We start from the raw sequence: 27,699 nt of genomic DNA, 5'->3' as shown, positions 1-27,699 counted from the left end.
TGACAGTAAAGCCTATCCAGCCTACAGAGCCTATTTGCACAAACTTTTCAGGCCCAGAAGATTCAGAAACAGTTGGATGCTAATCCAAAGGCTGTGATCCAACAGAGAAGATTTGGCATCAATGATACTACTTATATGTTTAAAGCTATGTATGTGCTTAAGTGCTTTGCTGGATCAGGGCCCAAATCTTTGGTATTTTACAAAGATGTACTTTGCCTTACCTTATCAAAAATCACTAACTGTTTTTTAATCTCTATAATTATCCAAATTTTAACGCGGAATCTGGGAAAGCATTTTTCCCTTTTCTTTTTTCTTTTTAAAACAGTGATTTAAAAAGAAGGTCACAGATCTAATGGGACAGGGACACACAAAATCAGATATGATCAAGGCTCTGCTTCCTAATAAACATGTAGTTAGAAACTTGTCAGCCTTTTAAATAATGAGCTCTGATTTATGATAAATGTTCCAGTAACACATTTTCCAGGGCAGTGTATTTCAAATTGTAAGAAATAGTTGAGTCACAGCAGAATCTAATTTTTGCACAAATTACTTCTAAAACCAAAGAGCATCTAAAATTTATTTCTCATCTCATTAGCACAGGGTTGTTAATCACTGCATTGTGTGCTCGTAATTGACATACATAAAAAATTTATTTAAATTTGCAATTTAAAGGAGGACAAACTACAAGAGTGTCATGTTCTCTCACTTGGTATTTTGTTGCTCCATGTACTATTTCCTAAAAATATATAGGTTTTAGTATCTAACCTGACAGCTAAGTAACAGTAACATCTTCACTATTTAATCAACCTTGATTAAATCAGTTGCCCTTTGTTTCAGTAAAACAGGAAGGTACACATTTGAAATTTTAAAAAGAAAATCAGTGAAATTTGTTCCAAGGTAACATTTCTGAATGGCAATACCCCATGCCAAATTCTGCTTTAAATTACAATGGTGTAATTTACCAAACCATCCTTAAAGATGAATGGAGTTATTCCATGCAGAGTAAGGCCATGTCTACACTAGATACCTTGGAGTGGCACAGCTGCGCCACTGTAAGATGTCCCATGTAACTGCTCTATGGCGACGAGAGAGAGCTCTTCTATCAACATAATTAAACCACCCACAAAGACCCCTGAGCGACGTAAGTTATATCGACAACAGTGCTAGTGTAGACATAGCCTAACTGAAAGCAGAATTTGGACTGTTCTCTTTAGACACAAGTAGAGCCTTTTTGCTTTTTTTTTTAAATTCAAAAAAGGACAAAAAAGTAGATTCACAGCAACCAAACCACTTTATTAATTCGTGTCAAATTTGCCATGCTGTTTTGGTAAAAAAACAACTTTAAAATGTTTCGTTTTGACACTTTGGGAATGTAAGGATTGTATTTGAAATGCCGGTTCCAAAATTTGCTTCAAAAGTTTTACTAGAAAAAAAAAACCGAAAGAGTTGAAGTTTGAAAACAAAACTAAATATTTTGTTTCAAGTCAAACAAAATGGTTGTTTGACACAAAACGATTTGCCTTTTTGGTATGGCCAGCAAATTAATTTAAAAAAAAAAGTTATTTGTACGGTTCTAGCAACAAGCAAAACCCCAAGGTTTCAGTAAAAGTCTGTTCAGCAGCTAAATACAAACCTCTGATTTGTCAGTTACTGTTTGTCCCTTGCTTAGTCAAAGAGGGCAAAACTTCCTTCCAACGGGACCAAGATTTGGCCCTGTAATTGGGACAGGAGTATATGGCCAGATTACTTTAAGAAGGGGGGTGAATTTCACCGTTCTGTAGAAAGACAGCACAAGATTTAGGACTTTAGCAGTGCATGCTTATGCCCTCAAAATAAGGAGTAAGTGGGATTTAAGTGATGTGTAGGCTCTCTGCTAGTCACAGCACAGAGGCGAATTTCACCCATGGCAAGGGAGGCTTCTGCTTTAGGATTCTGATCCAAAACCCACTGTAGTCAGTGAAAAGACTCAATGGAGTCCTTTTAAATCAACTTCAATAGGCTTTGGATTAGGTCCCCAGATCAGCCAAGCTACATAATTTTGCCAGATTAATCTATGAGCACATGTAGTCTGAACATAAAAGATCAGGTGCTTATCAGAATGCATAAAGCAGATCAAAAAGTGGGCCAGAGTAATAAGCATTTGTCTCCTCCCTCAACCTGGTCATATTTGACTGTGGTTCAAATAAGGTCAATATACAAAATTTGTAGCTTGACCAAACAGCCACAGTTAGAGTGTCTCCTTATTAAGAGATCTTCAGACTTTTCTGATAGAGTTCAGCACATCAGTTGGGGGTGGGGGGAAATAGCTTGGTGATATCGCTATCTTTTATACATGATACAGAGCACAGCTACTAACGGAGGCAGGGGAAGAGTCAGGAGAGAGCATCCTTCCCATAGTAGCACCCCTCTTTCCATAGCAGAACAGGAAAAGTATATTTCTGACCCCTATTGGGAGATCTAGCCATTAGCAATCAATGCAGTGAGTTTTTCCTAGAGTGACCTTGGAGGAAAGTCAAAAGATGTTATGAAAGTCAAATGCTTTTTCTTGAACTTTCCAAATTACTGTGGCAAAAACAGACCTTACAGAGTCTGGAGAAACCTAGTTGCATAGTTCATTAGCAAAAATCTTGCTTTTGCCAGTATGCATGTCAACTTCTCTTGAATAACATACTGCTCCCTCTATGGATTCAGTATATGGGGAACAAGGACAGAAAACTTATCTACTGGTTCCAGTAGAGCATTTGTACTATTTAGCTAGAGCAGTGGTTTTCAAACTGCAGATCGCAACCCAGTCCTGGGTTGTTGAATGCAAGGCCCTGGGTCATAGTGACTCTGGCCAGCACCACCGACCAGGCCGTTAAAAGTCCTGTCAGTAGTGCTGCCCAGCTAAGACAGACTAGTTCCTACCTGTTGTGACACCGCGCTGCAGCCCAGGAGTGGCCAGCAGCAGGTCTGGCTCCTAGGCGTGGGGGCACACAGGGATCTATGCACTGCCCCCGCCCTGAGCACTGGCTCTGCACTGGAGGGAAGGTGGTGCCTGCAGGCGATAGCCACATGGAGCTGCTTGCGTGCCTCCACTTAGGAGCCAGACCTGCTGCTGGCCGCTTCCGGGGCGCAGCGCAGTCCGCGGTGCCAGGACAGACAGGAAGCCTGCCTTAGCACCCCCGCTGTGCCGCTGGCCAGGAGCCACCCAAGGTAACCCCACAGCCCAATCCCCTGCCCCAGCCTTGAGCCCTCCCAAACCCAGAGCCCCCTCTTGCACCCCAAACCTCTCATCCCAGCCCCACCCCAGAGCCTGCACCCCCAGCCCAGAGCCCTGACCCCCTCCTGTCCCCGACCTCCTGTCCCAGCCCTGAACCCCTCATTCCCGGCCCCACCCCACAGCCATCACTCCCTCACCAGAGCCCCTCCCAAACCCCTAACCCCTCATCCCTAGCTCCATTGTGTCATGGGCATCAAAATTTTCTTCAACTGGGTTGCCAGAAAAAAAGTTTGAAAACCACTGAGCTAGGGAAAAGGAGTACTTGTGGCACCTTAGAGACTAACAAATTTATTTGAGCAGAAGCTTTCGTGAGAGCTTATACTCAAATAAATTTGTTAGTCTCTAAGGTGCCACAAGTACTCCTTTTCTTTTTGCGGACACAGACTAACACGGCTGCTACTCTGAAACACTGAGCTAGAGCAATCCCTTTTGCCTTGTGTTTTGGTAAAGCTGATAAAAATTATGTTTAGCAACTCATTGTAGATTACTATGTTCTTTCAAAAGCATTATGAAAGCCAGGGCCCCTAATGTGCTTGGCATTATTCATACATAAGAGTCTCATTCTGAATCAAAACTAAAAGCTGAAGTTTCAAGATTACCTATTACAAAAAGTTTAAAATTTGTTTGGATAGTGTTGAAACAACGTGAATATTAAATCAAAACAAAATGAATCAAAAGAGCTGAAACAAGATGCTTTTACCTTCTCAGAACAAAATGAGAAAGTCAAAACTATTTGTTTTGACTACTCCGTCCTCCACCAAAAGGGTAATTGAAAACATGTTCCTGCAAAATATTTTGATTGACAAAACTGCATTTTCCAACAGAAAACTGTTTTAAAAAAATTTCATCTAGATATAACCCAGGAATTGTCTATGGCGGCCCTATCAATAGTTTTTCAGTAATCATTGAGCATTCCATCCTGGTGGGATAAGACACGCTGGGGTAAAATGCTATTTTTCATGTTTATGAGATTGGCACATATATACACACTGCCTTCATTGTTCAACACGTCTTGAAGAGAGGTTACCAGAGCATTATGCCACGTAATGCACTGTCCAGGAGCAGGCTGTGAATCTGGCCTGATGAAGGTCTTCATATTCAGACTCCAGTCCCCTACTGACATCCACCAGGGCCAGATACATCCCACCTGCTCCAGGTTCTTGGGACCCTCTTCCAGTGCTCCTGTTCATAGGTGCTGGAACTAAGGGTGCATTTGCACCTCCTGGCTTGAAGTGGGTTTACAGTTTGGTTCAATGGTTCTCAGCACCCCCTCTATGCAAATTATTCCAGCACACCTGCTCCTGTCCTGTGTTGTTTATTGGTGGCTTCCTTCCTCTCAGATTCCCTGTGGAGAAGAGCACCAGTCATCCTCAGCAGCTTGGATTCAGTTCTGTTCTCTTGCCTCCACCTACCAGCTGTCAGCCCACAAGAAAATTCCCCTCACTAAACAATTTGAGAACTCTCGAAGGGTCAACTTATCCAGCAGTAGGGAGAATCGGCATCTGCTTTGTTTTCTGGAGCACCCCGTGCTGCTTTCTTTGCTCCAAGCTGGGGTTCTCCATCTTCTCTCCCCCCCCCGCCCCTCCCCAGGGATATTGCTCTCAAGGAGGTGCACTTCTTTGCAATCAGATCATTCTTTAAGCCTTCAGAGCCTGAGAGTGAATATTTGTGCTATCAGACAGTACATATTGCCCATTATTACTTGGCGTGCATGGCAGCAAGCCAGGAGTGCCACAAGTTCCTACATCACCATGTCAAGTCTGAGCATGCTTGTGGATGCTCCAAAGAGCTAGTCATTACCTGACCAGCACTGTCTCTTTCAGAGAAGAAAGTTGCTAGGTTTTCATCAGTTCAGGCCAACAAAACTGGTAACAGATTTGATCCAGTTGAACTTAAAGCAATCAGTTCCTAGGTAAGTCTGCTTTAGCCTGTTCCTCAAACCTGACTTAGACTGGACTGGACTCTCAAAACAAGTTTACAACCCCATCTGGCTAATCCCAGTCAGTCATTTACTTCTAAGCTCTCCAGGAAAACCTCTCTCCTTCAGCCTTCTGAGAAGGCAACCTTTAAAGGAGCTGTAATCAGTACCAAATGAAGAACTTCACCTCCCTAATGGCCCTATTAACCCTTTCCTTACCACTTAGCTGTATGGCATTTATACACACCCATCACAATGCCATTTTGCTCCATAAAGGATTAATGTTTTCCATGAAAATATAGAGCCATCCCTGTAGGATGATCTATAAACTCCTACTTCTATGAATAAGTGGTCTCAAAGAGATATGTAAAGCCAGCTGGTTTATACGGATTTGATTTTTAAACTGACATATAGAACAAGTTTTCACATACTCTGGTGTGTGTTCTAGACAAGAATGTGGGCATATATCTTCATAGGTGGATTTGGATATTAGCCTTTATTAAGTGCCTAATTAATGAATGGCTATAGAAATAATTCAGAAGGGAATGCTGAATTATAGGAATTGACTAGCTTGAGGTATTTGAATGGGTGCAGGTGGTATCCTTTATGGTGGTGTTGGATCATATTAAAGAAGTTCTGTATTAAAATCACAAATGAGTTTGATTCCCCATAGTTTAAATTCCAGGGTATTACTAATTAAGAGGTCTCTTGGTTTTTGGTACTGTTTCTCTCCCTCTGTGTGTGAAACTTGCAAGCTGCTAATTGTGTTAGTACATTCTAAGACAGAGTCTGTTCTCAAAGCAATTCACAGAGAGAGAGAGACTCAAAGCAATACTCTGTAACAACAGAAACAGCACCCAGAGACTCCCCGCCCTTTTGTTGTATTAACAATTGTGATTAAAATAGAGATAGAGAATGTATGTGGCTGGATGCTTGGTGTGGATAATAACTGAATGATCAGGGAGGTGCCAGCCTAAGAATCCAGTGTCCATCGGCTGAAGAAGGCGTCAAGTGGAAATAACCAGAGGACCCCCAGAGGACAGACTGGGATCCACCCAACAGCCTCAAGAATGGGAGAACCAAAGAACAAGATAACATCTAGCAGCACGGAGCCGTCAGGAATGTGCTATCTGCTGATTGATTCAGCAACAGCATGATGAAGCAATTCCCATAGACTGGCATAGGAAGAAATTCCTATAAAAAGAGACTCTAAAAAGTGAGAACTTTGGGGGTCTGATTCTGCAAACCAACTTCCAGGAGCATCAGATGAGCATCTGACAAGGCCCTGCTCCCGCCTCATGTCCAGGCCACCTGGCCAGTGGCTTGGCATGAGCAATTCTAAGGCTGGTAACTATGATAACAACCTTGCAGAACCTGTGTGTGTGTGTTTGTATGAATGAATGTGTGAATAAATACGAGATTGAATGGAATGTTATAGCTATAACTAACTGCTTACTATGATTCTTTCTGTATTCACAAATGTGGTATTTTGCCTTTTCCCCTTTAATAAGATCCTGCTGGTTTTTAATTTATTGGTATAACAGTGGTACAAAAAAAAAGGGGGGGGGGGAGTGTCAGAGAACATGTCAGTCACCCTTTGTTTGGTTTTCCAATGGAATGTTGTGGTCTCTGACCACTTGATCTTCTGTTTGGAAATGAAAATGAAAATGTTTATTCTTGTCGAATAGTATGAGAAGTGGTTATTCTCTGAGATTCACCACTGATGTTTTTGCAAGAGGTCCATGGGTTCCTCAACTTCTTTCACAGAATTTCTAGAGAGGTCATCAGGACCATTACTCACTAAACTGTCATTATAGAATATATTGTTACTGCATTCTTGTTATCACTGGGACCATCAAGTTAGCTATGGAGGAGCTGTGAAGGAGAGGGCTTGCCATAAGCCATGAGACCTCTGTGAGTAAAAACCTGTGGCCCCATGAGTGGAAATGTTTGAGGGCCAGATAACCGCAAGACACTGATGTGCTGTAATTAAACCCTTTCCAATTTGTGTTGTGTGGCTGGCGCACGCCACCATTCTTTCCTGGTTATTCTCTTTTTCTGCTTCCCCTCTTCACTGACTCATGGAGTCGACTGGACACACCAGGAGGGAGGAGACAGTTTGCACCATTCTAAGGGCTGGTGCAGTCTGCTCTCCCCTGTGCACCAAAGGTCTCAAGAGAGGCACAGCCGTTTCCCTTGCTTCCTTGGAGACAGTGCAGTGATGCACTGTCCCCTACTTAGGGCTGTGCCTTAATGATAAGCTAACCCATAGCATCCTTATGCCAGTAATTTAATGGAAATGTCTATTGGTTCCCTTATATTAGAGTAAAGAACAGCAACATGACCAAAGAATATAATGTAATTGTGTATTTTTAAAATAGACACAAAATTAGACTTCCTTTGCAGTACTTTTCTACAACTTTCCCTTTGAAAAGGCTTTTCTGAAAAGTAAATTATCAGTGTAATTGAAGTCTTAACATCCTCCTTCCTTTGGCTCCCAATTAAAATATAACTTTAAATGTAAACATGCTGGGTGCGATTCATGACCACATTAAAATGATCTGTTTTTCTGTTTTGCTAATGGGACTCTCTTGAAGTCCCGCTGGACCCACTGGCATGAAATTGGAGTGAAAAAGTAGTGACTCAGCCCTACTATTTGGTGGGCAATATTGTTTATCTGACCTCACTTCTCCCTTTTTATCCTCAGCTTAGTAGTCCCTCAGAAGCCCAATAAGGTCTTTGTTTCCCTTGGCTTTTAGCACCTGGTATAGCTGCCCCAGTGCAAACATGTTTTCAGAAACCCAAATACTGATGCACCAGTGTAAACTGTGTCTTCACTAGAGGGTACTGAAATTTCAGTGTAGTTAAGGCCTCACTCTGTGTAGGCCAACTTTCTTCTTCTTGGCCTCTGATTCCTCCTGGAACTTTGCCTCGACAATGATAAAAATTACTGACCTTTTAATCCCCTTCAACATGTGTTATATTGCAATCCCTTAAAAACATGGTCCCTTTGTGGACACTCCCCTCCCCCCACCATATACTAATAACTGTTTGTGATTGAGAGGAAGGAGAAAGGGTTAACTTCAGCTAACCATTCAGATATAGCCTGTCATCAGATAGAGAGAAGTGTCAGAGGGAAATGTTCAGAAACCACAATGGTTCCTCTGAAAGGTGATTATGACATTAACAGCCCAGGTAGCCAAATAGACCTGAAACAAATTCAAAAGAGGTTATTACCAGGCCACAATGTACAGAAAGGATTGCTAGTATATTTGTCCATTATTACAACATAACTGGACTCTAGAGGGCAATGTTTCTCCAAACAATCAAGCATTTCATAATTCATTCTTCTCTCCCATGTGAAGATATCCCATAAGACTGACCTATATTCAGAGAATTCAGTGCACATCACTGAGCAGACCTACTTATACAACCAGTCACAGTGGACTAACAAGCTCTCCAAGCAAACGTGCATACTCACTGCGTCTCTTCTAAAAAGCGGCTGAAACAGTTTGGAAGATGCCTTGTACATCTACACATTTATAGCCAACTGGATATTTTCCCACACTTGCTATTTCTTGATTTTTTTTTTTTAATTATTGTAGCATCTAGAAGTCATGCTGGGTGTTATACAAACACAGACAGCTTACTCTTCACAACACAGCTAAAGGTAGCATTAGTGTCTCAGTTTTACAGATGGCAACTTCAGCACAGAGGGTAAGTGGATTGTCTGAAAAACCACAAGAAATCTGCAGAAGTACTAGAAACTGGACCCAGCTCTTCTTAGTCCCAGTTCACCACCTCAGACATTAAACCATCTTTCCCTTCAAGTGAAATTTCAGCTCCAACCCTTTTAATGCATCTAAAATCCAAAATGTTTTTGGTATACACATTTTTGGTGCAGATGAAGAGTTTATGCCAGGTGCTGAAATAACAGCCCCGGAACCCAAATCCTTTATTTGCAGATCAACTACATCACAGAATCATAGAACTGTACGGCTAGAACCTCGAGAAGTCATCAAGTCCAGCCCCCTTGTGCTGTGGTGGACCAAGGAAACCAAGACCATCCCTGACAGGTGTTTGTCCAATCTGCTTTTAAAATCCTCCAATGATGGGGATTCCAGAGTCTCTCTCAGAAGCCTATTTCAGAGCTTAACTACCCTTATAGTTGGATTTTTTCCCTAATATCTAAACTAAATCTACCTTGCTTCAGATCAACCCCATTACTTCTTCTCCTACCTTCCCTGGGAATGGAGAATAATTGATCACAGTCCTCTTTATAGCAGCTCTTAACATATTTGTCGACTGATATCAGGGCCCCCCCTCAGCCTCTCTCTCTCTCTCAAGACTAAAAACACACCCAATTTTTTTCACCTTTCTCATAGGTCAGCTTTTCTAAACCTTTTAGCATTTTTGTTACTGTCCTCTGGATTCTCTCCAATTTACCTGCATCTTTCCCAAAATGTGGTAGCCAGAACTGGACACAGTCCTCCAGCTGAGGCCTCACTAGTGCCAAGTAAAGTGGGGCAATTACCTCCTGTATGTTATATACAACACTCCTGTTAATACACCCCAGAATGATATTAGTCTTTTTTGCAATTGCATCACACTGTTGACACATAGTCAGTTTGTCATCCCCTATAATACCCAGATGCTTTTCAATAGTCCTACCATCCAGCCAGTTATTGCCCAGTTTTATAGTTGTACATTTGATTTTTGCTTCCTAAATGAGTCATTTTGCACTTGTTATTGAATTTCATCTTTCTGAATTCAGACCAATTCTCCATTTTGTCAAGGTCATTCTAATCCTGTCCTCCTAAGTGCTTGCAATCCCTCCCAGGTTAGTGTCTTCTGTAAATTTTAATCATACTTGACACTCCATTAGCCAAGTCACTAATGAAAATATCAAACCCAAGACTGACCCCTGCAAGACCCCACTAGATACATACCCACAGTTTGACACTGCTAACTACTTTGAGTACCATCTTTCAACCAGTTGTCACCCACCATATAGTAATTTTATCTGGACCATATTTGTATAGTTTGCTTATGAGACTGGCATATGGGACTATGCCAGGAGCCTTACTAAAATTAAGATATATCACACTTACTGCTTCCCCCATATCCAGTAGGCCAGTAACCCGGTCAAAGAAGGAAATTATGTTGGTTTGGCATGATTTGTTCTTGACAAATATATGCTGATGACTATTCCTTATATACCTCTTATTCTCCAAGTGCTTACAAATTGATTGTTTAATAATGTGTTCCAGTATCTTTCCAGGTATTGAAATTATGTTGACTGATCTATAATTCCCCAGGTCCTCTTTGTTTCCCCTTTTAAAGATAGGTGCTATATTTGCCCTTCTCCAGTTTTCTGGGACATCCAGGGAGTTCTCAAAGATAATTGCTAATGGATAAATGCAAGGTTGCTTCAGCTAGTTCTTTAAGTAGCCTACCTGTGACAGCACAGAAAAAGAGAGAGATTAAAGTGACTTGCTGAAGAGAATGGAAGTTTGTGGTAAAGCCAGGAATTGAACCTCCGAAGTGCTAGTCCAGTGCCTTAACTACAAGACTATTCATCCTCACAACACTATTAAAACAATATTATCGAAAATGTCTTCACAAACTGGTCCTTGTTTTACCTGAATTGGTTAAGGTGAGGAGATACAGGATGTGCCTTCGGTAACATAAGTCCTCATTTCATAACTCCTGAAGCCCTCCCTGTAAAAAAATTCATGAAACTCTCAAAACATCCATATTCCTAATGTCTCACTGTACAAAGACATGCTATAAGGAAGCAAATGTCTAATTTACATAATTTTAGCTCTACAGTAATTACTGTATGAGGAAAACGTTTACTACAGTATAAATATAAAGAACCTTGGTTATTTGGTTTGAAATATGGAAATGGAAGATAAAAATGGGACACGAGAAAAAGGAAACAAAAAAAATGAGGTTTAATAAAAAGTTTTTTCTGAATTATTTACTGGTTAAAATACGTATGTTAAACACCCTCAGATTAGCAAGTTTCAAATTACAATTAACACTTTTAATTTTACAACTGTATAACATTAACTTAGTTGGCTGCCTTAAGGAAAATTAAACAAAGAATTATTGTAAATCCTTTTGTGGTAAATGTAGATAGCAGAAAAATAGTTTTGTTGGTTTTTTTATTTTTTTTTTAAAGCTGCTGCATAAATGGAATTTTTAATGAAAACAAAAGACCTGCACAATTACTTTCCTCTATTTCTCTCTTCCTGCTCATTATTTCTGTTGGCTGGAAGAAACTCATTTTACCCCAGAATCTCATAATCTGCACTTCCCTAAACCTCCAGCTCTATGACTTCCATAACAAATTGTGTCGCTTCCGTACATCTCAGCTATAGCTGGTTGAAAATTTTCCATCAGAAAATGCTGATTTGATTAAAACCAAAATGTTTCATGGGAAAGTGAAATATTTCATATAACAAGGTTAAAACATGTTATTTTGACTTTTATTGTAAATTATGTTTCCATGTTGTTTAAACATTTCACTAAGGTTGAAACAAAATATTTCAGATTATTATTTATTTTTGCAAAAGGTTCTGTGTTTTTTACTCTTCAGATTCAGAATTTAACCAAATTTTGAAATTCCCAGCAGGACCACAAATTCCATTTTTCAGCAAGCTCTAACCTCAGAGGTTTAGTGGTTTGCTGTAAAGCCCAATGAAGTCACTGGGGGTATCTCTACATTGCAATAAAAAAAAAAAACCCATGGCCCCAGGTCTCAGAGACTGTGTCAGCTTTTGAGGCTAAAGCTGAGGGGCTCAAAATAGCAGTGTAGATATTCGGGCTCAGGCTGGAATCTGGGCTCTGAGGCCCCGTAGCCTGATCCCTGTGAGCCCAAGTCAGTTTAGCCAGGCCAGCCCTAGCTGTACCGTGGGTCTTTTATTGCTGTGTAGACATACATGGGGCGTCTTTTCTTTAGTTTAATTGGGATCTGATTCAGGCCAAAAGAGCAGATGCTGCAGTAAGCATCATATTAGCATTTCATTGAACTAGGTTTTCTCCAACATCTACTCAATACAGGAGCATGGGGGCAGGGATGTCAAGAAGCAAGTTACATTTTCTCCAGTTATGTAGTTGCTTTGGCCCTGATGAAGTTAGAATAGGGTAGGGATTGCTTTAAATTACGACAGCTGGCTATTTTACCAGCAGATCCTAGGCCAGCTGAAAATTGAGAAAAAGGAGTTACAGTTTGGCATGATTTGTTCTTGACACACCTCCCATTCCCCAGTATGGCCACTACACCATGGCGGTGTTAGGGACAGTTGGCTCAGAAGAGGAAACAAAGGAGCTGGATTGCAAAATAGAATCTCGTCCATTATTTATAAGATACTTCATAGCACGTGCATTCTATAGTATTCTAATCAGTCATTTAAACTACAATTTAAAAAAGAAACGAATCACATAAATTTTGTGATGATCCCCTATTCTTTTATCACTTGTACTTGCTAATTTGCAAGATTCAGTCATTCACTGTGGTTCTCCCAGTCACTAGTGATATTAGTAAGGTTCTAAAACCTCGAATCCTAGCTTAGGTGTGCTTTCAACCCAGGCTAGCTAGCACAGTGCAGGTATGGGTAAGAGCACAGGTTTCACTTTAGCTGGTAACCATGCCACTTTGATTTAGCCTATGTCCTCACAGCACTGAAGTGCTGATAGTCCTACAGTGCCTCCCCCCCACCCCCACACCTCCCCATGTACCTAGAAGGACAGTCAAGTTCTCCCACAATTCACTGAGAGAGTTAAGAGTGGCCTTGCTTACTGCAGCACAAAGAACCATGGGATATACTCCCAGAAGACCTAGCAACACACACCAATGTGTGGAAATGAGGATGCAGTAAGGTCAGGTATGGCTTTGCAGTGGCTTCTCACACCTGTACTAGGCTAACCCTGGTGTTCAGACCCAGGTACCAATCACTGGGGCTAACTCCGCAGTGAAGGCATACCCACTATGACTCCTGGTGTCACCACTTGGTTGTATTCCCCCACCCCCATCTACATATGAAGATGGTCTGTTATGCTTATCAGTTAGAATTGTCCATGTCTTCTATTCCTCTTTTCCTCACTGCTATGACCAGATTATCTAAGGACTCAAGGAATTTCCTGCAAAAGATGTGTAGTGTTTCGTAGACTCCCTACTGAAACCTTTCAATGTCTGCAGCCTATATGCCAGAGCAAGAGTTAACAACATGGGTGAGGCCACAATGCAGTCTTATCTGATAAGAATGGGTGTAGGTAGGCAAGATACCATTTATAGACAGCAAGCATCTGAATTGACTATCCAAGTCAAGTTTCCCGGGGTGGATGTTTGTCCTACAATGAAAGGTAAGTGCCAAGCTCCCTAATCCTGTTTTGACCTAGATTAATTTTCCATCAGAGAAAATAATTTATGTGGAGTCATAAAGCAAGTTGTTTCATGTGCAGGAGCAGTGGGAAAAGTAGCATTCCAATAGAGTTTTCACTCCAGTTTTCTGCTCACCAACCACAACAAACTACCATACCACAAAACTCGATGACTTACCTGAATGGGTCAGCAAGCTGCTGAGACTGCTACCAAAAACTAATAGGGTTAGGAAATTTCACTTCCATCTGGCCACCAGGGATCACCTTTCTGCCTAGTATATGTTTGAAAGAGAACATTTTCAGGGGCCAGTTTTTAAAGGAGACAACCTCAACATTTAGAAGCTCAATTGTTTGATCAAAGCAGACTCATCCTTTATGAGTCATTCACTGGCCACAGTGCAGCCTGTAGGGCACAACTAGCTTTTGTGGGGTGGGATGGTCCAGCGGTTAGGTGCACAAGTCCCTGTTCTGTCACAGATTGCGTTATCTGGGGAAAGTCACTTAGATTCTCTGTGCCCGATCCGTAAAATGGCACTTCCCTGTCTCACAGGGTGCTGAGAGGATACATACATTACAGACTGTGAGGTGCTCAGATACAGTAATGGGGCACGTAAGATAGAATCTACTGTTCCTAATATCATCCCAATGTAAAACAATTATAGATGGATCTAATTCTGGATCATAACGCCTGCTGAAAAGTTTGCATCTGCATACACATTTTGCTTTGGCCTTTATCTCAAGTGAGGCAAGTCTTCCTATACGTTTGTACAGGGCCTAGCAAAATGGGGATTCTCAGCTGAGGGGCTCTAGCAGCTCACCGCCCTAAACAAGGGAGGCTCAGACTAACCAAAGAGTTCAGCAGCTAATTCCCCAAAGTTACATTTTTTATGTATATACAAATTTTTAAAAGACAGTTATGCACTTGGGATTTGATTTAAATCTGCATAGTAAAATGCAATGCCAGCAAACTTCATGCTGCCAGTGAGGCTCAAATTGTGGTATAGAAAATAGTGCCCCAGGAAGCTGCCTTTTTACCCTGGCAACTTACTACACACAGGAGTCACTTTATGAGGCAGTTGCTGTGGTAACCATGATTTAGTGAGGCCTTGACAGGATTGCAGCAGTTCGGGCCGATTCTGCCAGCAGGGCTGCAGGGTGCATCCTCTCAGGACTGACACAGTGAGGCTGGCGGGGCTCCCTGTATGGTCCAGGAGCCTAAAACACCAGGCACAAGGGAGGTTGCAGTTGCCCAGGCAGACAATAGACTCCTGGTCAGGACTGCAAGGTGGAGCCTCCAGCCACAGGACCAGTGACAGCAGATCCCTGCAGGTGCAAGCTGAAGGGGGAGGCTGCAGTCCTGGCACGGCAGAGCAGAAACCACCAGCCAGGGCTGCAAGGAGGAAGAGGTATACTACAATTTGTGAGACTGTGTGATATGTACCTCACCTGTCAAAAATGTCACCAGCCACAACTAGGGTGACCAGATAGCAATGTGAAAAATTGGGATGGGGGGGAGGGGGTTAATAGGAGCCTATATAAGACAGACCCAAAAATTGGGACTGTCCCTATAAAATTGGGACATCTGGTCACCCTAGCCACAACTGGTCTAGCAGCAGTAATAATGCTAGTAGTTTGAACATTTTATGAAAAACAGTCCCCATCCCTGAAACAGAGGTGATCTTAAGTAGCAATACCTGAGTAGGGTCTTGAACCTGAGAAATGCTGAGCACCAGCTGCTTCCACTGACTATTTTGTGGAAGTGGAATGTGCAACATCAAGGTTCTGTTAAGAGAACACTTAATTCAGAAATATCTTGGTGGCACAATTACGATTCAGTGAAGACAGGCTTCTGGAACTGTCTTAAGACATCTCTAGTACTTATTCAGTTGCCCCATAGGAAACCATCTTCCAGCGTATGTGAAACATTATTTAAATTATTATAATCGGCAACATGAAAATATTAGGTTTGAATCCCACAAAGTTAAACTAATCTTTTTCAAAGCTCACAAACAGTGGGTAAAGTCTGCACAGAAGGTTCTGATTTTAGCAAAAGTTAGTTTGCCCTTACATTAGGCATCTGATCAGAAACAAGTTGGAATATTGCTTTATGCATGAACTGTTGTCACTGCAGTATAGTGGATAACTCTCAAACATCCCAAAGGTATTTGGCAATTCTTTAATACAGCTGACATTTCAACAACAACATGTAATTTGGTCTTCAGCAAAGCAATTACCAAATAAGTACGAATAGACAAAGAATAAATTACCTGGTTACAACACCTAAAACAAGATGCCACACCTGAATAAGATAATATTACCTGAATAATAATTATCTGTATGCACCAGAATATGCTGAAAGTATTGCTTTATTTGTGTGAAAGCTTAAGCCACCTGCCCTAAAAACCAGATAGTAGGTACATGTTCACTGTCTTTTCTTGCATTAATGAGATTGTGTAATTTCAGTTGTGCATTACTGGAAATGATGACTGAACTTTAAGTTTCAGAGATAGTGTATTTATATAGGCAAGCTAAATTTTGAATTAAGATAGCCACACCTCCTGATTAACACTGCACAGACTCTGGCCCAGTAATCACAGAAGCCCACAATTAGAGTTTGGGGGAAAAAATACTGGATGAAGTTTTTAGCCAAAGAATGCAGATTTGGGATGACAAAAGTTATGCGACTCTGCCAGATTGTTTTAGTAAAAAAATTCTATAATAAATAAAAAGTTGAAGTTTTCAAAACAAGTGTTTTGATTTTTTTATTCAAAATTACTTATTCAAATTTTACTTCAATTTTATTTACAAAAAAAAAAAAAACTTAGAAAACTTGAAAATGGAACATTGACTGATGCAGCTAACCAAAAATTCAGTTATTCATACAGCTCTACCCACAATGCCACAACTGTCACTTTTCAGAGGATACCTCATATTAAAGCAGTTTTCTCAAAGCCTAATCATGACTATATCTTTGCTATGTTAGAAGAGTTTCAAAATACCACAAATAGACTCAATACAGAGGTGGGGTAGAGCTGAGACCACCAGCCAGGATTGTTCAGCTCCCTGCCATGTTCAAGACGTCCCAGCAGCCTTATTAGAAGTTACATTCACAACCAACGGATTACACTTCTTCACTTCCCCTTACTCTTTGGGCAAGTTATGGACAGTCATGAATTTGTGTGTGCTAGATGTGGAGAAAACACAAAGACCCCCTTCCCTTACCACTTCCAGGACCTGCACAGGAGGCAGCCATAGTCTGAGGGATAAATCATCCATCCACCACTGGAGTGATGAGATCTCCTATGGCTCAAAGGCAGGGCCCTAATTTGGACAATAGTGTTACCTACCTACACCATAATTCCATAAATACACAAAAAGTTTTATTTCATTTATTCATTGTTGCACCTTGGGCACTTCTAAAAGGAAGTTATGCACCTACTATAAAAAGTGTCACTACTCTATAAGCAATAGCTACATCTTAATATAATTCATTAGCTAGGACACATGAATACAACCTTGGCTTATTCTATCATCTGAGCCTCAAATATAGAACCTGAGACAGTTAAAGTAGTGCAATAGAAACAGGCCTAAACTAATTCTCCAGAGACCAATATCTAGCCAGCTGGGAAGTATTCAGATCCAAATCCAGCTAGCCCTTTTCCTCTATAGTGAGCTTCTAGTTTGGCCCACTATCAAAACCCGCTGATCTTTGGAAGAGTGAAATCTAGATCTGAACTTTGGATCTCAGCTAACGGCCATGTTTAAAATACACAGGGCTATGTAACGTGCAAGTAAAACACAGGTTGACATATTCTAGGCCTAATCTTGTACTTGTCACCCAGGCAAGACTGCCCTAGAAGTCAAGGGCAGTTCTGCCCAAGAAAAGAGGGCATCAGACTTGGTTCTTCACTCCAGGCTAATAAGCTTGAGAGCTTTACTTATAAATTGCAATGTTTGTTATTTACAGCTTTGCCCTTATGCACTTATGGGTGAGAGTGGCGTTCAAGCAACGTTTTTTATTATCTGCCTGCTGGGACCCTTTTTCTCCTATAGGCTATATAATACCATATTCTTAGTCGTGTGGCCTCTGGCAGAGGTTGCCTTGCAGCATCTGTTATGACCATAAATTCTTGGTATTTGAAAGTAGTCATGTGCCGCCCTCCCTCCTGCCTCCCAAGAGATGCAAGTATAAGCAGGTTTCAGAGTAGCAGCCATGTTAGTCTGTATTCGCAAAAAAAGGAGTACTGGTGGCACCTTAGAGGCTAACCAATTTATTTGAGCATAAGCTTTTGTAAGCTCACTTCATCGGATGCATTCAGTGGCAAATACAGTGGGGAGATTTATATACATAGAGAACACGTAACAATGGGTTTTTCCATACACACTGTAATAAGAGTGATCACTTAAGGTGAGCTATTACCAGCAGGAGAGAGGGGTGGCGGTGTGGGGGAAGAGGGGGCCTTTTGTAGCGATAATCAAGGTGGGCCATTTCCAGCAGTTGACAAGAACATCTGAGGAACAGTGGCGGGGAAAAATAAGCATGGGGAAATATAGTTTTACTTTGTGTAATGACCCATCCACTCCCAGGCTCTATTCAAGCCTAAATTAATTGTATACTGTTTGCAAATTAATTCCAATTCAGCAGTCTCTCGTTGAAGTCTGTTTTTGAAGTTTTTTATTGAAAAATTGCCACTTTTAGGTCTGTAATAGAGCGACCAAAGAGATTGAAGTGTTCTCCAACTGGTTTTTGAATGTTATAATTCTTGACGTCTGATTTGTGTCCATTTATTCTTTTACGTAGAGACTGTCCAGTTTGACCAATGTACATGGCAGAGGGGCATTGCTGGCACATGATGGCATCTATCACATTGGTAGATGTGCAGGTGAACGAGCCTCTGACAGTGGCTGATGTGATTAGACCCTATGATGGTGTCCCCTAAATAGATATGTGGAGACAGTTGGCAACGGGCTTTGTTACAAGGATAGGTTCCTGGGTTAGTGATTCTGTTGTGTGGTTGCTGGTGAGTATTTGCTTCAGGTTGTGGGGCTGTCTGTAATCAAGGACAGGCCTGTCTCTCAAGATCTGAGAGAGTGATGGGTCATCCTTCAGGATAGGTTGTAGATCCTTGATGATGCATTGGAGAGGTTTTAGTTGGGGGCTGAAGGTGATGGCTAGTGGTGTTCTGTTATTTTCTTCGTTGGGCCTGTCCTGTAGTAGGTGACTTCTGGGTACTCTTCTGGCTCTGTCAGTCTGTTTCTTCACTTCAGCAGGTGGGTACTGTAGTTGTAAGAATGCTTGATAGAGATCTTGTAGGTGTTTGTCTCTGGATGAGGGGTTGGAGCGAATGCGGTTGTATTGTAGAGCTTGGCTGTAGACAATGGATCGTGTGGTGTGCTCTGGAAGCATGTAGGTAGGAATAGCGTCAATAGGTTTCCGGTATAGGGTGGTGTTTATGCGACCATCGCTTATTAGCACCATAGTGTCCAGGAAGTGGAAGCAGCTGGTGCGGACTAGTCCAGGCTGAGGTTGATGGTGAGATGGAAATTGTTGAAATCATGGTGGAATTCCTCATGGACTTCTTTTCCATGGGTCCAGATGATGAAGATGATGTCATCAATGTAGCGCAAGTAGAGTAGGGGCATTAGGGGACGAGAGCTAAGGAAGCGTTGTTCTAAGTCAGCCATAAAAATGTTGTCATACTGTGGGTCATGCGGGTACCCATTGCAGTGCTGCTGATTTGAAGGTATACATTGTCCCCAAATGTGAAATAGTTATAGGTGAGGACAAAGTCAAAGTTCAGCCATCAGGTTTGCCATGACATTATCAGGGATACTGTTCCTGATAGCTTGTAGTCCATCTTTGTGTGGAATGTTGGTGTAGGGGCCTTCTACATCCATAGTGGCTAGGATGGTGTTTTCAGGAAGATCACCGATGGATTGCAGTTTCCTCAGGAAGTCAGTGGTGTCTTGAAGATAGCTGGGAGTGCTGGTAGCGTAGGGCCTGAGGAGGGAGTCTACATAGCCAGACAATCCTGCTGTCAGGGTGTCAATGCCTGAGATGATGGGGGCGTCCAGGATTTCCAGGTTTATGGATCTTAGGTAGCAGATAGAATACCCCTGGTCGGGGTTCCAGGGGTGTGTCTGTGCGGATTTGTTCTTCTGCTTTTTCAGGGAGTTTCTTGAGCAAATGCTGTAGTTTCTTTTGGTAACCCTCAGTGGGATCAGAGGGGAATGGCTTGTGGAAAGTGGTGTTGGAGAGCTGCCGAGCAGCCTCTTGTTCATATTCCGACCTATTCATGATGACGACAGCACCTCCTTTGTCAGCCTTTTTGATTATGATGTCAGAGTTGTTTCTAGGCTGTAGATGGCATTGTGTTCTGCACGGCTGAGGTTATGGGGCAAGTGATGCTGCTTTTCCACAATTTCAGCCCGTGCACGTCAGCGGAAGCACTCTATGTAGAAGTCCAGTCTGCTGTTTCAACCTTCAGGAGGAGTCCACCCAGAATCCTTCTTTTTGTAGGAAGGTCTCTGTGGGTTAGTATATTGTTCAGAGGTATGTTGGAAATATTCCTTGAGTCGGAGATGTCGAAAATAGGATTCTAGGTCACCACAGAACTGTATCATGTTTGTGGGGGCGGAGGGGCAGAAGGAGAGGCCCCGAGATAGGACAGATTCTTCTGCTGGGCTAAGCGTATAGTTGGATAGATTACTTCTTATTGCTATATATCTTTAATTCTTATGGCTGAGTACAAGAGCTAGGCAAATACTGTAAATGATTTCTGTAATAGTGGAATTTTGAACTGAGTTACTTATCTCTGGATTTGCTTTCATAGAGCTGGAGTATAACTGGAGTTTACTTTGTGTAAATTGATTTCCAATTACCTGGAGGCAGCTAAAAGGGTTTCAAAAGCTAGTCACAACACTCCCAAGAGGGTTTGTTTCTGGCTCCTAATGTTTGTGGTTCACCCTGGGCTGAGGGTATAGGATATATTTGTTTGTCTAAGAAATATCTTATTTCAAGCTGCAGAATTCTTAGGTAGTCCATCTTTCCCAGGATAGGGTCCATGTGTCATCCCACAATACCAGTAGTTCCCTGTTAAATTCTCAAAACAGTGTATAGCAAACATGCTTCGGCTTGATCCTGTAAACCTTTACACCTAAGGCTCCAATCCTGCCAGTGAGTATTAGGCAGGTCTGTATGTCCATGCCTATTAAGGAGTCACACTGCTGCAAAGATGTATGCATCCACTTAGCTTTATGCACTGAGCAGTCCCACTGAAGTCAATGGGACTGTTTTCAGTGTGTAGATTTAATTGTCTGTGTGTTTGCAGGCCTGGGTCCTTAGTAGGTCTATTTACATGGCTGTACATACAGTGTCCCCTTCCTACTCTCGTACTATGGCCTCTGGGTGCTGCTAAAATTAATAGTACCAACATTTTGTTTCAGATCACTGACATTATAAATGTCATGATTTTATCTTAAATAGGATTTTATTATATTTAATTTGATAACCGACAAGTTTTGGAAGGGAACAATTAAAAAAAAGGAGATAGTACAATGTTGACCTTAGTCATTTTAAGGATTTTTCAAACAACCTTTTCTTCTGGTGAGGTTTCTGAGTATCAGATGCAGGCAGTTGTAATCAAAACCTTCTAGACTTCATTACAGGAGAGTTTGGGTAAAACAACTGCCCCATAAGATTAAAGCAATTGCATCTCCATACAAATTACCAACATTGTTAAAGAAAGCGCTTTATAGGTTGTATGATATCAGAAATTACTTTGTCAGAGTAAAATTCCTGTTTGGCACAGAACCTCCAATTTCACTACTTCCATCGCAGCCCCAAATCTGTCCGCTAGATGGCACTAACTATTTGCTGTTCTTTCTCCCCAGTTAATATATTCATTGCTACTCCCAATTTGCTAAAATGAAGATACCCCTGATACAAATTAACTCCTGTTAGTACACATTGTAATCATACTTTTAAATCCTCTCACCTTTCATTGCTAAATATTTACAATACTTTGGCTACATTTCTTTAATGTTCTCCAAATTTCTTTTCTCCTCATTTGTTTTCCCCACGAGAAAGCTGAGACATATCACAGGAATTGGGGCTTCCTTCAGAAAGGTGTATGGCACCTCTACTTGGGTTATGTACTGAATACATAAATTAAGGTTGGTCACGGTATAACAAAGCAGAAACAGGCTAAGGAGCTGTGCCAATCTGCAGTTTAGAGAACCCTGATTGAATTAAATGGCTGGAATATAAATAAATCCCTAATTGTCATGAAATGGACATCAGATCAAGTTTAGCCCAAAAGGTAGGTTTTATAAAAAGTTTTTCAAATGCTTAAGCTTACTAAAAATGATTCACTACTTTTTCTAGTTTCAAGGAGTTCCGTATTCCCCCCACCCCACCGCCAGTAACAGTGTTTGCAACCTAATCATTACAGCATTGTGTTAGTGAGTGAGCACTAGAAAGTGAAACGGACTAGACAGACCATAAAAGTAAAACTGACCAGTCTGTTCTCTGTTCAAGCTAAGAAGAAAAAAAATAATCAATACAAACAGACTAACTTCCTTTTCACTGATTGGGCAGTTATTTTATATAGGTGTGATTTCCATTTTAATAAGCTATGGTGTAATTTTAAATCAGACTTTTATTCTCAGTCTTGATTACTGCAACCTCCTTCTCTTTGGCCTGCTGGACACTTCTCTACACCACCTCCAATCCATACACAATGCTACTTCTATGACCATCTTCCTCTTGAGTCTCTGGTCATTCTGACCAGGTCACCCTCTCAGAATCTCTCTAATGGTTCCCCTATTTGCACTGTATCAAGTTCAAGCTTCTTGTCATCACCTGAGGCCCTTCGCAGTTGTAACTACCCCTACCTGTCAACTTTTCTCTTACCACATCCACCCCCCCGCCTCTTCTGCTTTTCGTTTATACTAGCCCCATCCATCCACCTGTTTCTCCCATATCTTCCTCCATGCTGCCCTCTACCAGAGAGACACTATAGCCAAATGTATGTGTAAACTGTAAACCACTACAATTTCCTCCCACCATTACCCTCACAAGATCTACTTATTTAGGATGTCTACATGTAGTTAGCCAGCAAATTAAGAATAGACTAATAATCAGTTGGAGTAGTTGAAATACATATTTAAAACCAAAGAGTTAGGTTTCCATGTGTTGCTTATAAAGTTATACATATTTTGGCCCCAATCCTGAAAAAGTAGCCATGCGGTTACCCTTACAGACATGAATAGTCTCATTGACTTCAACGGGATGTCTCTTATGCTTGAAGATAAGCACTTGCAAAAGTCTTCGCAGGATTGGGCACTTGAATTGTATCTTTCCTCTACCCTTCACATGTTGATTGCTATTCGAGAGCGTAAACTACTCTAAAGCAGAGACAGTAGTTGACACTGCCAAAAGTTATTAGAGGATTTTGCCATAAGACTGCTTTGAAGGGGAAAAAACCCAACCTATTCCTTCTCATATGTATTATGGCACTATGGAGCACCCATAGTGATTTGAGCCTTTGGACTAGGACAATAGAAATAATGTTAATATCACCTTCAGGTGGAGCTGCTAAAAAAAAGTTTGGCAAAAATTCAAAAAAGTCTTATTCCAAATCAAAAAGTTGTGGGATTTTTCCAGAAATGGTTGGCAAAAATGTGTATTTCCACAATCATGAAGATTTCATTTTATTCCCTCCCCCACCCTCATATACTTCCTCTCTCTTTACCACTGAATGCAATAGAAATAATGTCCAAGATTGGTTCCCCTCCACAGCTATTTTTCATTTTGCCTCTCCAACTTCTCACAAGTTGAGGAGGTTTTGGAGAGTTAGCAGCAAAAAGAAAAAAGATGAAGGAGTGGGAAAACAAAACAAAAAATGGACTCTTGCATTCAGTGGGCTGAAGGGGGAAAGGAGAAATGAGAAAACTCAAGAACCAGGATTTCCAGTTTTGTTGAAAAACTGGAAAATAAAAAAAAAAAAAAAAAAAAAAAAAAACCACTCCAACCCTGTTAAACTCCAGTTTAGAAGAAAAAGTTACCATTTGTTGAAAAAAAAGAGTTTGAAATAAAAACTTTTACCAGCTTTCTTTTTGAGGGCTGATTCAAATCCATCTTCGAGACTCTGAGGACAGCTCATCACTGCTGTGAACATGCACAAAGGACATGACACATTAGGGTGATCAGACATCCCAATGTTAGGAGCTTTGTCTTATATAGGCAACTATTTCCCCCTCTGCCCACAAACAAGAAAGTGTCCCGATTTTTCACACTTACCATCTGATCATCTTATGGCGTGGCCATAGAAATTTGAAATTTAGCTTAATGCTCTAGGTGCTTAGAACACTGCCATCCACAAGCCCAGACCCTTGTGGCACTGAGCGCTCAGCGAAGAACAGTGGCCTAGCTACCAAAAAAAAAAAAAAAAACCACTTACCTTACATAGAAGACAGCCATATTTGCATCAATATTTAGAAGATGACTCAAGGTATTTAAATTCTTGTATTCATGTGCAACATCTGGTATAAACCTAGGCTGCTGTAAGATAATATTTTTATGGTGCAGTCTTACAAGATCCAATTGTGTAAACAAAAACAGGAAGAGAAGGAGGGGGCAGCAGTTAAGAAGAGCACTAATGTAAGGAAATTGGACAAGGGAAACCTTGCAAGTTGCCACAAGAACTGCGTTGGAGTCACTGTATGACACATCTAACTGCTGAGTCACTTTGCTACCAGCAGCTAAAACCCTCATAGGCACCCCAGTGGGAGACTGGCAGCGATTTTGGTTCATTTTACAATGTTATCCAAGAACTGAGCATAGTACACAGTGGACTTAGGTTGCTAAGGTTGCTAAATGGGCTTTTTTTCTTTTCTTTTTTTAAGAAGTCATTTCTATATGAATATTTCCAACATCTAATATACACAAGGAGCTAGGTTCACCCTCCATGGGCATGGGCACAGGGGATATAAAGTGATACCCATAGCAGCAGCTCCAAAGAAGCGTAGGGGAAGAACAGCTGTTCTTCCCCAGGGGTTCCACTGAGGAAGAGCAACTACAAAATTAAGCAGTGGTTCCAGCATATCATCAGGATACACACTGAATTAGTAGGAAGGTCTGTTTCCACCACTGAATATTTGATTTCTACTGGCCAACTCTCAGCTGCCTGCTAGGATGACTGATGCAGGCAGCATGCATGGTTTTAAACCCCTGCTGCTCCCCCCCCCACCCCCCAACACTCCCATTCTTTTCCATTGCTGGACAGCTTGGGTTTTACCTACCCAAAACAAAGTAGTATAGCGATTCCGTCTGATCTGTGATAAGAATATAGCCACAAGATCAAACATGATGTGGTATCAAAAACATTTCACATAAAATCTGAGTATAGTATTATGGGGTAACCTATCTTCATCACTGATATTATATAGCTAAAATTAATAGCCTGAAAGAGCTATTACTTATTCCTTAAATTTAGTCTCTATTTCTTTGTTTCCATTATTTTTTGTAACATTGTAGCGCTCTCCCAGAAGAGCCATTCATTCCAGGGAAAGGCAGGTGACTGTACTGCTGCCTCTACCCATAGGAGCCCACAGGGGGAAGCAGCTTATACATCTGTCCAGGGTTTCCACCAGCAGAGACTGAAGAAGTTACCCTAAACCACTACATCTTCTGACCATGTCCCACTGCTATTGTGTGCCTACCCCACCCCCCACTTTAGAGGGTGCACCAGCTAAATTTCATGTCTCCTAGAGGAGGTGGAGGTTGTGGGAGACTTGCACTGCTCCTTCCCTACAAGCTTCATACCACCAGGAGTGTCCAACCCAGCTTCTGACAATTTGCAACAGCAGAACCTGGGGCATAACTGGTTCTCTCTAAAAGGAAAAAAAAAAAAAAAAGAGAAAGAAAATACTAGGGAGCCTACCCTACGAATTATAACTGGGATCCTGAGATGGATCATTATCATGGAAAATACCAAAATGATGTGGCCTCCTTGCAAACTGACCACCTGGATGGATCTCTGTCAAGGTGCTTAAGATGGCCTGGTTGCATATTCAGTTTTAGCCCATCACTGGCAATCTTGCCATATCTCAGAAGTCTTTGATTCCCCCACGATTGCCAGCTGCATACCGGAATTCCTCCGTGTACACACTTTGGAATTCATTGTTCTTCCATTCTAATGTGATGTCCATATAAAAAAAAAAAAAAAAAAAAAAAAAAGCTGCCAAACCCAAACCATTGCCTATGGAGGCAGTTGCTGGGTTGGCTTCCCCTGGACATGGAGGAGCTGCCAAAGCCAAGAATTGAAAATATCAATCTGTCACTTTTTAGCCTACCTCAGCATCCACAATTCATTTCCATACAATAGAGTTGGCATAACTGTAGTTCTATAGATAGGCAGCTTCCTAGTAAGCTTGATATCATGCTGACCCACATGGCAGTAGCTGCTGCTATATGATTGTCCACATCTTTCAAGCATCCTCCAGAACTATGACACTGCCCAAATATTTGACAGTTGCCAACTGCTCAGTGTCCTGCCTGGATAATTTAATACAGGATCTGGAACTGGATGCTGCTTGATGGTAATAGCCAGAAACTTAGTTTTATCCAGATTAACAATCAGATCATCGTGCACTGCTTCTTGACTAGCCAGATTAGCCATCAGCTGCAGCAATTCACCCAACTGAGCCAACAGGACAGCATCATCAGTGTAGTCGAGATCTTGGAGCAGAACGGTGTTCAACCCACTGCCACTGAACACCTGCCTCCTCAGGCTTATTAACCAATGTCGATATCGAACAATGATGGTGACAGAACACTGGCTTGCTGAATTCCTATTGGGATAGCAAACTATGCTATGTATCTGCCAATTATGGACCATAGGTTTGCTTAATTTTAATATAATGGCCCAATCTGGTCCCCATTGAAGCCACTTGAATTTTTGTCACAGACTGAAGTGGAAACAGGAACTGGCCCAATGACAATGATAATGGGCCAAATTCACCCCAGTGAAACTCCATTGACTTCAGTATAGTTGATCAAGGACTATGTTTGGACCAATGACTTGTTTTTAAAATCCACGTGCACCTATGAAACTCAAAACCTGACATTTGTGTTTCATGCCTTACTGCCTGTTCACGTGCACAAACGTGGGTTTTGCCACACAGCAGGTGTGCATGCATTTTTAAATGAGCAAGCTCTTGGAGGCAGGGGCTATCTTTACCTTTTGTGTGTGCACGCTCCCATGCACACAATGGCTAGCACAATGGGGGCTCTCGCCCTTCCCAGTCCAGATTAGGGTCCTTACTTGAACCAATAATTTGTTGCTACTAATCTAATTGCACCTAGGTCGGAAACAGGTATGCTTACATTGCAATCCTTGTGTTATGTAATAAGTAAACCGCTGTATATTGTATTTATGATTTAGGATGATAAACTGTGACATGAATATTAAATAATTTCTTGGGCTCCAGTTCCATTGTGCGAAGTAAGTCTCTCTTTAGAAATATGTTATATAAATAAATAGAGGCTGTTGCTGCCCTGCCTTTAACCACTCACACTAAAACTGCACTTAAATTATACACTAGTGTCATAGTTTATCATTTCAAACAGTATAAATAGCACAACATAATGGAAGTCACAAAAGGAGCTAGCGGGGGTGTGTTTCTAACTGACCTCTGAGAATGTCCCAACATGGCTGCTGCTGAGATATTCTCTGCTGTGTTCTGTTCATGCAGTAATCAAGAGCAAATTTACTTTAGCATCTGCTTTCAGGAATAGATTACAACAGTTTCCAAAGCGTCTCAGATTTTAGAGGCTGTTTTAAGAAACCAAAAATTAAACCCATATTAGTCTTCAGACTTAAAAACAATTTTAGAAGTGTTTGGTGTTGAACATTTTAAGCCTGAAAAAGTTATATATGCCCCCTGAAATACTAGTTGAATACCCCCACACTCAGCTAAATTCCCCTCTTACTTATATATGTGAAAACCCTCTTACTTCTATCTCCACTCACCTAAATAAGCTCTAGTTTACAAACTGTGTTTTAGACTTGTTACTGTCAAAGGAAAGGAGACAGTTTCTGTTTTGGCCAAATTGTTGAATTCCACT

General features: G+C 41.4%; 1 protein-coding gene across 1 annotated transcript in view; it reads left to right on the top strand.

Moving 5' to 3' along the window:
- The window catches only part of LOC140917002 (uncharacterized), a 101,541-nt gene extending 75,170 nt beyond the window's left edge, over nucleotides 1-26,371 (top strand). The window contains exon 3 of the mRNA XM_073358897.1: nucleotides 26,146-26,371. Coding sequence (XP_073214998.1) covers nucleotides 26,146-26,371 — 226 coding nt within the window. The remainder of the gene's footprint in view (nucleotides 1-26,145) is intronic.
- The last annotated feature ends 1,328 nt before the right edge of the window (nucleotides 26,372-27,699 follow it).

Source organism: Lepidochelys kempii, chromosome 9 (genome assembly GCF_965140265.1).
Source record: "Lepidochelys kempii isolate rLepKem1 chromosome 9, rLepKem1.hap2, whole genome shotgun sequence".
NCBI classification, from domain to species: domain Eukaryota; kingdom Metazoa; phylum Chordata; order Testudines; family Cheloniidae; genus Lepidochelys; species Lepidochelys kempii.
Note: the sequence above shows the minus strand (reverse complement) of the source record. Positions and strands in the feature narration are given on the sequence as shown.